At 29.8% G+C, this 12,980-nt stretch overlaps 1 protein-coding gene across 2 annotated transcripts; it reads right to left on the bottom strand.

The window, feature by feature from the left end:
* Nucleotides 1–7,075: 7,075 nt before the first annotated feature.
* Nucleotides 7,076–12,168, bottom strand: LOC145184185 (uncharacterized). Of its 2 annotated transcripts, XM_090093737.1 has the most exons (9): nucleotides 11,640–12,168; nucleotides 10,942–11,550; nucleotides 10,469–10,678; nucleotides 10,086–10,316; nucleotides 9,470–9,884; nucleotides 9,160–9,355; nucleotides 8,714–8,786; nucleotides 8,409–8,576; nucleotides 7,076–8,060 (listed from the first exon to the last, which is right to left on the bottom strand). In XM_090093737.1, exons 2-9 carry the CDS (start codon nucleotides 11,528–11,530, stop codon nucleotides 7,711–7,713), a joined length of 2,232 nt encoding a protein of 743 aa, XP_089949863.1. In that variant the 5' UTR covers nucleotides 11,531–11,550; nucleotides 11,640–12,168; the 3' UTR covers nucleotides 7,076–7,710. The 2 variants fall into 2 exon arrangements, with proteins under 2 accessions (XP_089949863.1, XP_079915929.2); XM_080059803.2 differs by lacking the exon at nucleotides 11,640–12,168 and having other exon boundaries at nucleotides 10,942–11,594.
* Nucleotides 12,169–12,980: the final 812 nt, after the last annotated feature.

Genomic DNA, 12,980 nt, shown 5'->3' with positions numbered 1-12,980 from the left:
TTGACTTTGTACCTATTTTAAAGTTTAAAGAAATATCTGTAAATAGATTCACCTGCTTAATAATTTCAAGTCCATTTTCACCAATATAAATGTCAAGGTACTTTTAAATTTTTTTTAGATAAACGTGAACTTTCGAGATTTTTTAGAGACTAGTGGCCTCCAACAGGACTTTCAATTCTCCCACATCTTTGAAGACTAAATCATATATTGCCTGATCTAAAACAATCTTCCACAAGCTTTTAGGGCTAAAATGAAGAGAATTACTTTAAATGAGCGGTGAACACCTAATACATTAAGATGAAAGATGTTATATGTATTGCTTAACACTTTTCTCAACATTAGGCTTTATTCCCCATTGGAGAGCAACCAAAAATTGTAATTTAGCTCCTGGGAACATACAAAAGTCCTGGATCAGGATGTTTTGACAAAGTTAGAATATCATCTTTGCAAAATACAAGATTGCTTAGAGTTCTGAAAGAATTGTGATCATTTCTTAACTTCTTCCTAACAAAGTCAATGAATATAATAAATTTATTTTGTTAATTACTTTTTTATTTTGAATTTTTTAAAAAAGGTCACATACGCTCCTACACGTTATTGAATATGTAGATATGTATATGTTACTTTTCATTATTGTGATTCACAATTCCTTAGCTTCTCATTACCTATCAACAACTTTGTTAACTTCAGTTGTGTCACCCATCAAACATCCATTAACAAACATTTTTTGTTCTCTAAACCACCAAACAATAACAAGCTTGAAAAAGTAGTTGTTTGAGGTCAATTTAAAAAAAGATAAAAACACTTTAGGGTAGCGACAAACTTGAAATGAATGTTAATTATTCTTATTATCTTGATAATAATCATTTTTATTATTTTTATCATTATAATCATCGTCATTATAATGATTTTTATTATACTGATTGATCTTATTATTATAACTATTATTCGCTAAAGGAATAATAGTGGTAGGGGAAAAGTGCCTATGATGGCATAGCGCCTATGATGGCATACTGGTCATATTTCTAAAAATATTAGTTTTGGTGCATAAGTGATTAGACCAACATGTGTATATTAGTAATTCATTAATTCTGGTAAAAATTCGTCCCTCTGTCATAAATAATGCTTTTGTAATCAACGAACATAAATTTTCGCATGTGGTGTTGTAGTTTTAATGCCCTCGTATATTCAGGATTACGATTTTATTATAAATCATACAGAAGTGAAATTTTCATGCATTTCATCTGCAGGCTTTCTACATTTATTAGAATACTTATTTTAATGCTATGTGTGGAATAAGGTAGACACAGCTTGTTTTAATAAATATGGTGACTCTTTCCTAAGATGGCATACTGAGGAGTTGCCAACATAGGAAAGTCTGCAAAATGAATTGAAAAAAATGCCTGAAATAAATTTTTATGCTAATAAAAAGGTGATCAGGCAAAGAACAAAGATGAAATACAAGAGTTTGAGAAACCAACACATATGGAAATAAAATCTCCCCCATCAGAAGCTTCCATATACATTGGATCTTCTGTTTCAACGAAAGGATAAGATCTGTTATACAAAAGTTGTGTCCGGTGCCTTTAGCAATCCTTAAAATCGAATTGAAAAGGGCACGAAAACGTGGAAAAACTGGACCTCTGAATACCACACCGGATATCCAAGAATTAAAAGATAAGGCAAAAGAAAAAGATAACAAAGAAAAGAAAAAATTTGTTAGAAAAACAAAAAGAAAGACGACTGTTGAAGAAAAATGCTACAGTGAGGAGATTAAAGGAAGAAATAATAAAATGAATTTCGAATCTGATACAGCATTTTTGTATTGTTATGAACTTTATACGCTGTCATGCTCTAAAGAACCATGGATTTGTTGTCAAAAACGCAGATCTTGGTGTCATTTTTTATGTGCAGGCATTAATAGAAGTAGAAAAAAATTTATATGTGAACTATGCTTATAGACCAAATATTTAATATTAACTTTGTTTTTTTGATAAGTTGTGTTTCGATTAATAAAAAACAAAAAAAAATTCTACTTTGTCTATTTTATTTAAAGTGTGCCATCATAGGAGCAGTTAGTTGCCTATGATGGCATACTTGTATTTTTTTTTAATGGTATGAACTTATAAAAAAGCAAAATAGTAAAAATTCTGAGGTTCATAATTATTCTGCATGCTAAAGGGAATACACCCATGTCAAAAATTATTTTTTAAGTTTTCAGGTAATGACTCAGAGAAACGGTAAAGTTAAGTATGCCATTATAGGCACCTTTCTTCTATATTCTCAATATTTCCTTAACTTTAGGAACTATAAAAAGACTTAAAAACCTGTTTTCTCCAGTCAGCTTTCCTTTTTTGGCTATACAAAAACTCCCATTAACTTCGTGTAGTGATTCCAGAATAAATAACTCATCGAATTACGAAAAATGAGAAACAATCCAAACGAAAGGTGGACGAACCTCTTCAATTGAGTGAAATAAAACAGTCCACAACTGAAGTTGTTATTTGGATTCGCGAAACCAACTATAAATAGAATCGTGTTTCTAGTTAGTGCGAAACCAAAGATTCGCGAAAATATTGTTGCAATTTTATGATTTATTTTATTGAGACGAAATTTTATTTTTAAGAGTGTACTCAACTTAAGAAAAAGATTTGAGCAAAAGATAAGTATTAGAAAAGAAGAGCATGGCCAACAGTATAAATATTATGTGTTAAGTATAAATGTTATATGTGTTTTAAGTCGGGAGTTTGCATATAGTTACTATTTGCATAATAGAGTGGAGTGAAAACAATTTTTTTTTAGAAATTTAACTATTCTTTCTGATTTCTTTATCAATTATAGAAAAATTAAAAAAATGAGATCAAGATGAGCGAAATTGGATAAGAGTTACCCACTGCAGAAACTTTTGACCAAATTAGACAAATTTTCAGAATTTTCCAAATTTGAAATACTTTATTATAATACTTTTGTAGCAGAATTCCTTTTGAGTGCATTGTTATTAGTCTATTAACAGGTTGTCTTAAAGGTGTTTTAGAATTGAACGGATGCATCTACTACATAATGTTAATATACATGGGGCAAAAATTGAACTAGTTAGTGTTGTAATGCACATTGGTGTTAAATATTGGTCTATTCTTCCTAGATTGCAGACGGACACTTATTTTTTTATCTCGCCATAAGCCGAAGCGGAAACCTCTGCCACTATCTTTATACAACGTTTTATAGCTTGTGTGTGGTATGATAACCTTTTCAAAAAATCAGTTAGTTGAATGAGATACTCTTTTGCTTGTCCCAGTTGCTCATCAGTGAGCTTCATTGTTAGTGGTGGCTCCGTTCGCTGTGAATTACTCTAATCAATCAACTCCCATGTATTCTTTGCCATATAACTGAGAGTAGGAACCTTGAACTGTCGCACACTTGTTTGATTTCTTCTCTTGCTCTCTGTACACGCCTTACACCTAGTTCTGGGGTATGTGACTGCTCATTTGATATCATAGCCAGAAAGATATTTTCTTGATGACCAAAGAATGCATTTATTTGAATAACTTTGCCTACTACCTTACGTAGCGCAGCTGGCAGTTACCGTAATTTGACTATTACCTGCTGCCATGAAGGATAGAAGGCTCTTTCTTAATGATGAACCACATAGGGGCATAAATACGCATAATGAATGTCGCTATAATTACCAAGTTTGATGAGGGACTGCTGGTAGAAACATATAATCTGAGGATCCTGTTGTTAGTGGTGAGCCACCTAGAATGAGCCAGTTTTCCAAGGCCGCGTTTCTCCAGATTGGTAGAAGAAGTGCCCCTTAGTACGGCTTGGCAAATGCCAAAAAGGTAAAGCTAATCTGTACTGAGCACTTTTCTGTTCTTTTCTTGCATTTCTAAATTATGGTTTAAATGTTGAAAGCAACAACCTTTAAGATCTCACAAGTTTCAAGGGACCTTCCAACAAAGCCTGATTAGCATCTCGGACCAGATATTGGTCTATCCAACTCCTATAACATGGTGTAGTGGAAGCTCATTTGCAAGTAGCAAAAAAATTACCCATTTTAAAGGCCGTTGAAGTTTTAACTCCATCAATCTAAAAACACCACTCTTGTTTTCAGTGTTTACATTAGTTCAATCACAGCCTAGCACTTGCAAATTATCTAAAATGATATTGTGTTCTTTAAAATCTGAAGAATTGCAGATTTTAATGCTTCAGCTGTGCCACTAAGAGGAGTGCAGTGTCCAAGTAGCCTCCTCCAGGTTCTTGACTTAAGCGTATGTGTTCTTTATTACTATGGTTCTCTTATCATTGGCAAATTGGAGTGTCCGGTCTCTTTTGCCATCAAAGTACAACGTCTTTACTCAAACTCCACAAACTTTCAGGTTATCCTTAGCCTTCATGCGCTCACGCCCCCCCCCCCCCAGTATCTTGCTCTGGTCAATAACTTGTGTTTTATCATCATGTGAAATAATGCTCAAAAAGATTAAAAACTCTCTTTGTCATGGATGTAAATGAAGACAGTTGTATGTTGTATTTTCCCTAAATTTTTAAAACCAGCGTCGCTGTTAAAGCTGTTTCATTCTCTTTGTTGGTTTTTTCAGGAAGTTTCTGTAAAACCATAATATATATATAATTATACTATCATTTGAGAAATGATATGTAGTAAAGCTTGCTTACATTTTCTTGTATATGCAGCATATGCTGCATGACATCTAGCTGGCAATTGCATCTTAGAGAGTGGCTTTGAATACCTCAGAGAGTGGCTTTGAAAATAAATGATCTGTTTTAGATCTTAAAATTCTATTTATTGAAATATAATTAGCAAAGTATTAGTATAGTATTAGTATAGTATTAGCAAAGTATTAAGCTATATATAGAAACATACAATGTTTCAACAATTTTATTATGTAAAAAACATTATAAGAAATATAGTGATATAATTTTATACTTAAAATTTTTAAAAAAGTTTTTTCAGAAAATGTTGTATTGCTGTATACAAACAAAATAAATCCTAAATATAGTAAATAACTCGAGGTTTATGTAGGTCACTTTGGTTTTTTTGATCACAATACTTATGAATAATACAAACATACCTGATATTTATCACTTTGAAGGCTCTTCTAAAAATATTTTTAAAAATGTAAAATTTGCGCTATCAATAATAAGAAACATTAGTCAAAAATTGCTGCAGTTGGTAATTCTTGTTTAATTCTGCTTATCATAAATTTTCCTAAAACTAGTATAGAAATCAGAGAGAGTAAAAATGTATTATTGTTTATTGAAAAGAATAAATAAGAATTTATTATTGTTTTACTATAAAATGAAGTGTGAGTAGTCAGCGAGTCAAGCATTACCATACATGAATAAAGGAGACAGTAACTGATAAGTACCAAACTAATCCGCAAACCAATCTCATCATTGTACATCCCACCTTTGAATTAATATGGTAACATTCCTGTTTCAAATTATTCGGGATTGTATTTTTCATTCCAATCATTGTTGATAACAAAAGTTATTGATAGATTCGAATTTCTTTTTTACGAAGTTCGAGTTTTTCAGCGGTACAGATTCGACCAAATTTTGAAGAAGTTCAAATAGGAGTGGACCTTTTAATGTTCGAATCAAATTACGTTCGACTCTAGAATGTTCGAAAATTCTTAAGTCCGATTAAAAAGCCAAACAATTGGCTAAAATGTTCGAATAGTACAAGTTTGAAAAATATTTGACACGAGAATGTGCGAAACTTACGCAGGAGTAGTGTTAATAACTTTTTTAATGAAATTCGAAAAAAGAAACATCGGCTTTATATCGAGTTTAGTCGTGTGAGGGTTCTTGTCTGTTCTCTCTGTTTTGTGTCTAGATCGTGCGATAGTGGAAAATTTGACCATTTTCCACAATCGCACGATCTAAACAAGTTCTTTGTTCCGGTACTTCAAGAGGTACTTCTTCACGTGCTCGTAAAGTCCAGCCTGCATCTTCTCGCATGTGCAGGCGTAGTTGCCTTAGCCCCACAACAGTCTACTTCTGAAAAAAAACGAAAATCTATTGTTCTTTGCTTCTAACGTAGCGGTGGTTGAGACATTTTAAAAATAAAATATGTCTTCACTCTTTTAAATGACTTAACGAAACTAGACTTTGAATTTCAACTAAAGAAAGACCGATGCGATACGACTGCATGTGTGATGTGCATGTGGTAACTAATAATAGTTAGGAACCTTTATGAAAAATGTTCAAATTACATAATACAATTACTTAACGTATAAACTTGGTAATCATATACAGAACTTGACGAATTTTTAAATGAAAAAACAAAAATTATTTTAAAAACTTTATTTGACACAAAATTGCGTTAATATCTTAAATAAGGTTGCGTAACATTCGACACGAGAGTGTTTTCATTCGAACTTTCTTACCAAAATCGTTTCTATTCGAAAATTTTGAAACGGGATTCTATCTTTTGACACTAGTCTTGTCGAACTTTTAGTAAGATTTCTACAATCTATTTGAAGGTAAAATTTGAAAGTAAAATTTCTACACTCTATTTGAACGTTTTAGAAAAAAATTTTTACATCTGAACTTTCTAATTCGCACATTAATGGACCTCTTTTCGAACATCTTCAAGTTCTCTCGAATCAGTATGCCTTGAGTGTTTATATAATTGTTTGGTGTAGAATTTTATAACTTGCATCGGTAATAATCCTTTAATTACAACATTCAAAATTAGTATTGTGACATCATGTGTTGTTGATTTGACTGTTTTTATTATTAGCGGTATTTGTAAGACCGCATTCTTTTTTTTGTCCATAGGACTCAACCAAATTGTTATATTGCTCATCTTTTCTTCATTAGTTCGTCACAAATCTTGCATGTGCATCTGTTTGAAGAAAAAAGTTTATATTTTGGAATATCGTTTTATAGCTCTTAGATGACACGCTCTAGTAGCGTATTTCTTGCGTTATGATCATTGTCAAGACATTAAACACCATTCTTTAAGGTTGTTGAGGAGAAGCATTCATTTGGGAGAAATATTATTTAATAGGGAGAAACATTTTTAGAAGAAACATAAAAAGAAATAAGTCTATTTACGTCATCGCTTTTTTTTATTTTTCGTTTTTAAGCAATTATTTACAAAATTGTGAATAAATAAATTTGTAAAAATCTTATGTACAGATAAAAATGTCAAATTTAAAAGTGAAAAATGTATAAAAATATGTCAAATATGTATAAATAGAAAAATAATTGTTTAGAAATTTGAATAATAAATAATCTGAATTGTTGAAATTTAATAAAAATAGAGTAAAAAAATTGTTTAAAAAAATCAAATCAAACGAAATGTGAATCATTTTAAATCACGTAATTACCGAAGACATTTTTGTTCTTTACACCTCACGTTACTAAACCAGTAGTTTTGTTTTTAGACCAGTAAAAACTAAACGTGGCGTGCAAAGAAAAAAAAAGTTAACTTGAAAAATAATAAAACTCTTTTAACATAATAATTTTTCACAAAAATTTTAATTTTCACAACTATTTATATATTTTATTCAATTACCTTTTGTCCCTCTTTTTGAATAATAATAATAACAATAATAAAAATAATAAAACCTATGTACAAAAAAAAAAACAGAAATTAGAACACAGCTAATCTAAAAGACAAACCCTTTAAAAGAAGACCTGAGAATGCAATAACTTTAATAAATATAAAAATAGAGATGAGGGTTATTTAAGGCATTGAATAGCTGTATAATTGAGTCCTGAATTATTTAATATCTTAAACAAATTTTTAGGTATGCAGTTCTCAGGGTCCTTTTCTCTCCATGTAAGGAGCATTTGAAAGGCCTTTTCTTTTTCTCCGCAGTGTCTAAAGTTTAAATCAATCTCTTGTAACTTATGTTCACTAATATCTAACTTCCTTCCTAAAGATTTCCACCATTTTGCAACTTCACCAGCTATATCATCTAACTTTGATTCATTGAATTTTTCTGAAGATATAATGCTTTCAAATCTTCGCTTTCTTGAATCTTTCTTGCCAAATTGGCCGTTCATTTCAGAACCTGAGTTTTTGAGCACTAATAAACAAATGAGGGACTTTAGAAAATAGGAAAAGAAAAAACAGATGGCATCAATTTGGATAATACAGATGAAACAGTAAAACTTTAACAAATTTAAGTAACATAAGTCACATAATGTCTTCATTGTTAAGAATAGGCCCCTTCCCTCCCCCAATTATGAACAAAATAAATAAACAAAACTTGTTAAAATAATTACACACAAAAAGAAGCTTAAACATAATTACACAAAATACCAGTTGTTTGGCATTTTTCTTACAAGTACTCAGGTGTAAAGAAACACAGAAAAATTGTAAAGAAACAAAGTGTAAAGTAACAAAGAAAAATTAAAAATAAATTCAAAAAAACCTTCATCAAAATCACTGCAAACAGCTGATGAACTATTTTCAAAACGCTGATTAACTAATAATTGTGGCAACACTTCGTTACTTTGAGGAAGCTTTTTCTTTACATCTGTTTTAGTACAACTGAGAGCAACTGCCATGTTAGACCATTTATGTATTCTGCACATGCTCACTGAACAAATAGAAAACATAACTATCAAATATCATAAACTAAAAATGCTTTAAATTTGTCCCAAATATAACAGATGAATGTTTACTAATATGTTTAGTATAAAAAAAAAAAAAAAAAAAAAAGAAAAAAAGACTAACTCAAATCTCTATTTATCTTCTTCTGTTTTAAGATATTTTCTGATTTTGTCCTTTTAAGAATGCAATTAGAGTTCTAAAGAGGAGGAAAAAATCTTTATCCTGACAGTCTCATAATAATAGCCTTTAATGTTATATTTATAATAATAAATGTTATATTTAAAGTAAAAATGGTAATGATGATAAAAAATAAATTTTTAAACATAATTAACATTTTTACTTTTAAAGAAAACATTCTAAATTTTAAAACTTGATCATAAAAAAATAGGGAGATTTTTTAATATTGAACACCTCCCCCCTTGCCTACACTTTATTAATAATACAAAGACTAAAAATATTTTAAGTTTGTTTAAATTCAATAAAAAAAAAAATCAACACCTTGATGACAAACTTATTCTTTAATTTTATTTATTCCGAAAACAAAAATTAATGAACAAATTTCAATCAACCTTTATAAGATTAAATGATAACTCTTCTTCCCCATTGTTTACAAGTACTTTCCCAATCAATCCAACATCAAGCATTTCTTTGCTTTTAAACACACAGGCAAAGTGGATATCAAAATCATGTCCACAAAAATCAACGAACTTCACCAAACTTGATTCTCCAGCTAATTCATCAGCATTAAACAGTCCAGACTTTAATCTAAAAACAATCATATAATTTAAGATCTGAGATATTACAGCCAAATAAAATAGGCTATAAACATTAAATTTACAGGGGTAAAAATTGACATAAAAGAAAAGAAATATTAATTACTGAATTCTGAGTTTCCCTGCTCTTATTTTTCTTGGTTTACAAGTTCCAATTTCATGTGGGTACTGATTGGAGAAATGTCCACTAGGATCATTAAATCGATAACAAACAACACAAATCCCAAATTGCTTTTTATTTGTGTATTCTGTCATTAATGCACGAAAATAAACCCAAAAGCTAAAACGAGGCAAATTGAAGGAGGCATGAAGCTTTAAGTGTTCTGGTAATGCACTATCAAGAATGTTCCAGAAAACAGAGAAAAGTGTGAAGTGACTGGTAGTAAATGTTACTGTGTTATTCCTAAAATCTATTTTGTAATCTGTATCTAGTATTTTCCAATCTGGGACCTTATTAACCTCTGTTTGGCTATACATTATTTTTAATGAACAATTTTTATTCCAGCGTAGAACTTCCTTAGCTAAATAAAAATATAATTTTTTTAAAAAAGATTTTGTATTTACATTTACAGAGTAAATAATAGAATTTTTTTATAAAGATGTTTGGTCAGCTGAGAAATGGTAATTACATGCTACAAATGATTTACATTGGAATTAACTGAATTTAAGGCTAAAATTTTGGTAAATGTGAAAATAATTTATAGGATAAAACAGTTAACTACCTTTAGGCAATGGTAATGTTACAAAAACTCTTTTTTGAAATTGTGATCCAGCTGGACCAAGAGCAACAATAGGAGCTGCCAATGTATGCAACTTCAATAAGTCATCTGAGATATAGAATCGGTCATAATACAAACATTCAACATTAACATCAATGGAAGGTGAAAAAAGTGCTTCCTCTGGAAATGTTATTTTAATATCAGAGGCTGAGTCTAACTTTAGTACCACAGAACCTATAAAAGAAACTTAATTTTTTATACTGAATTTTAAATACTTTGACTTTATCCTATGATTTTATCCAAATTTAAATTTAAAAAAATTTAAAAAAAGTTTACATCATAATTTTTTATACAATAAAGTAATCATTAATGAAATAAGATATTACCTCCTGACTTTGAGTGTATTAAGTTGCATGCAGATGGTCGTTTTTTACTCAGTACAACAGTAAACATTGCCAACCGAGTTACAGTAAACTGAACAACAGAGTCATTGACTACCATATCAGAAACATCTAATTTTTTCCAATTTGTTGCTTCACACAGATCTGTATATGACACATACACTTCAACTGCACAATCATGTTCAATTTGAACACCTGTAATAGGACAAAATAAAGTTAATCAATTTAAACGATAAGTAACACAATTACTGAGAACTTTCTATGCACATGTCTCAAAATTCATGTTTGAATAAAACTCATGTCTTTTATATATTATAATAATAATAAATTCATGTCTGAATAATACTCATTATTGGTTTAAATAATCATTAGCTTTTATAATTCAAAGAGATTTTTGCAATAAAAGATCTTATTCTATAAACAAAAGTTTTTTTGTTTGTTGATAGAGCATCACTTACTTAAAGGAACAGAAATAACAGCAAAACCCCCAAATTGAGTTTTTGAAGTAATCCAAATAACTGCACTTGCTTGAATGGACCAGCCATCAAGAACAGGGGCAAAGGAGGATTCTGCAATATACTGAATTGAAAAATATCCAGGATCATGCATTGCTAAGTCAAGAGTTTGTGTCGTAATTGTAACATCTTTGCAACTGACAGAAAAAATATTTTGGAAATTTTTTATTGTAGAAGTGCTTTTTGGAAAGTAAGTATCAACTTGAACTGGGAATTTTTTTAGCAAAAATCTATCATCAACTCTGCTTTCTGCCTCAAGGCAATAATTTTTATATATACATAGTATTATGTTTATACCATTTCTTAAATAATGAAGAACTCCTTCATAAATACTTTGAAGGACATTTGCTAATGAGTCTATAATGCAAAGTGATTGTGCAAAAGTCCTAATAATGCTCAGATAAACTGTAACATCTTGCGAAAGTTGGGAGTGAATAGCACAAGGAGTAGATTTTGTAACACAATGTTTAAAATAATAACACAAGCATTTTTCGTCATTTTGTGTGGTACTTGTTTCCATACAATGATCCATAGCAGAAAAGTTATTTACATCTAAAAGAAAGTTTTATTTAAAAAACCAAATTCTTTTTTGATAAATTTAGTAAATCTAATAAAAATTCCTTAAAAAAATTGCAACGCACTCTTTCCCCATTATTTTGAGATGGAGATTTCTCGTCCAATTAACTTCAATTAGCTTCAAAGATGGATACCAAAAGATAAGCATTATTTTCAGCTAATCATTTTGGCATCCACCCTTTTAGTTCATGTCGTAAACTTTTCTGTTAAAAGATTCCAAGACTTCACAACTGCAAGAATCAAGTTACTAAAAATGAATAACCTTCCCAGTACTAAGACACAAGATATCTATGATACTTCTGAAAGGCAACTTCCTAAAAGTGTTTGCTTCGTTTATAAAGTATAAAGCGCGTTATAAGTGAAAAAATAATAAATCACACCGCTGAATATTTCTATTTCAAACTTAAAACAATTTCGCAATTCTTGCGAAATTTTGCGAAGTTTAATATTAACACTTATCTACTAAACTTAAAACCTAGATTAAAGTGCAGTAAATTGTTTTCGATTTTCTAAAGAGAGTCAAGGTTATGTTTTCTCCAAATATACATCATTCCTACGTGCCCAGTGCAGTTTTGAATTATATCGAAAATTAATGAACAAAGTTAGGCTCGGTGTGCCTATTAGAAAAATGCTTTGTTGGAAAGCAATCTGCCCGAATTAACATAACAGGAGGTTGTTAAACTTTTTAGAAACTCTATTTTTAAAATTAGAAAATCTAAACAACATTCTAATTATATTTAATTAAATTTATAGTTATTTTCAATTCTAAAATATATATTTTCTATGATAATTTTAAAATTTTTATCCTATATTATTTTATTTCACATAAACAAACGACCTAATTAAAAAATTCTCTTTTACCGCGTTAGTCGATTACAGTTAAACTCAGTGAAGCGAAATCTGAAACGAAATAAAATGGTTTGCCAGGCGCCTAATAAAATAATGGCAGAGCTAATCAATTTTACTTTTAAAATGATGGCGGAAATATATTTTACAATGATTTAAGTTGTAAAGTTTTAAAAATATATACAAAAAAAATAAAATATCAAATTAGACTAGCATGTATACACTTTTAATGATTCATAAATAAATTAAATTTATTTAAGATTATTATACAAGATCGGATCATTAGGCTTAAAATATTAAATCTTTTTTGCATTTACATTGTAAAACTGGGTCCCTTGGCTGCACACACGTGAATTGGTTTTTGTTGAAAGGGCGCAAATCAATAATGCAAATTTTCGTAAAATCAAAAACAACTTTCTAAAATCAATGTTTGTATCAAGCTTTTATAAAAACCACATTTTAGTGTGCAAGGAGAAATTTATTGTAATTTTTTTGTACAGAGTAAGAAAATTTTCTGCAGCTTAAATACTTTCTCTTATTAGACATTTACTAATATTTAT

The sequence above is a fragment of the Hydra viridissima genome, unplaced genomic scaffold (genome assembly GCF_058129835.1).
Source record: "Hydra viridissima isolate aposymbiotic clone 2 unplaced genomic scaffold, HvirCarnegie_v1 scaffold_7, whole genome shotgun sequence".
In the NCBI taxonomy this organism is placed as follows: Eukaryota; Metazoa; Cnidaria; class Hydrozoa; order Anthoathecata; family Hydridae; genus Hydra; species Hydra viridissima.
Note: the sequence above shows the minus strand (reverse complement) of the source record. Positions and strands in the feature narration are given on the sequence as shown.

What these genes read in the sequence shown, in the direction of transcription:
- LOC145184185 (XM_090093737.1), bottom strand. Translation starts at nt 11,530, where the DNA reads ATGGATCATTGTATGGAAACAAGTACCACACAAAATGACGAAAAATGC. An exon ending in AACATTACCATTGCCTAAAG is followed by an intron (nt 9,885 to 10,085) that starts GTAGTTAACTGT and finishes ATTTTTATTTAG; the next exon opens with CTAAGGAAGTTCTACGCTGG. An exon ending in GCAGGGAAACTCAGAATTCA is followed by an intron (nt 9,356 to 9,469) that starts GTAATTAATATT and finishes GATTGTTTTTAG; the next exon opens with ATTAAAGTCTGGACTGTTTA.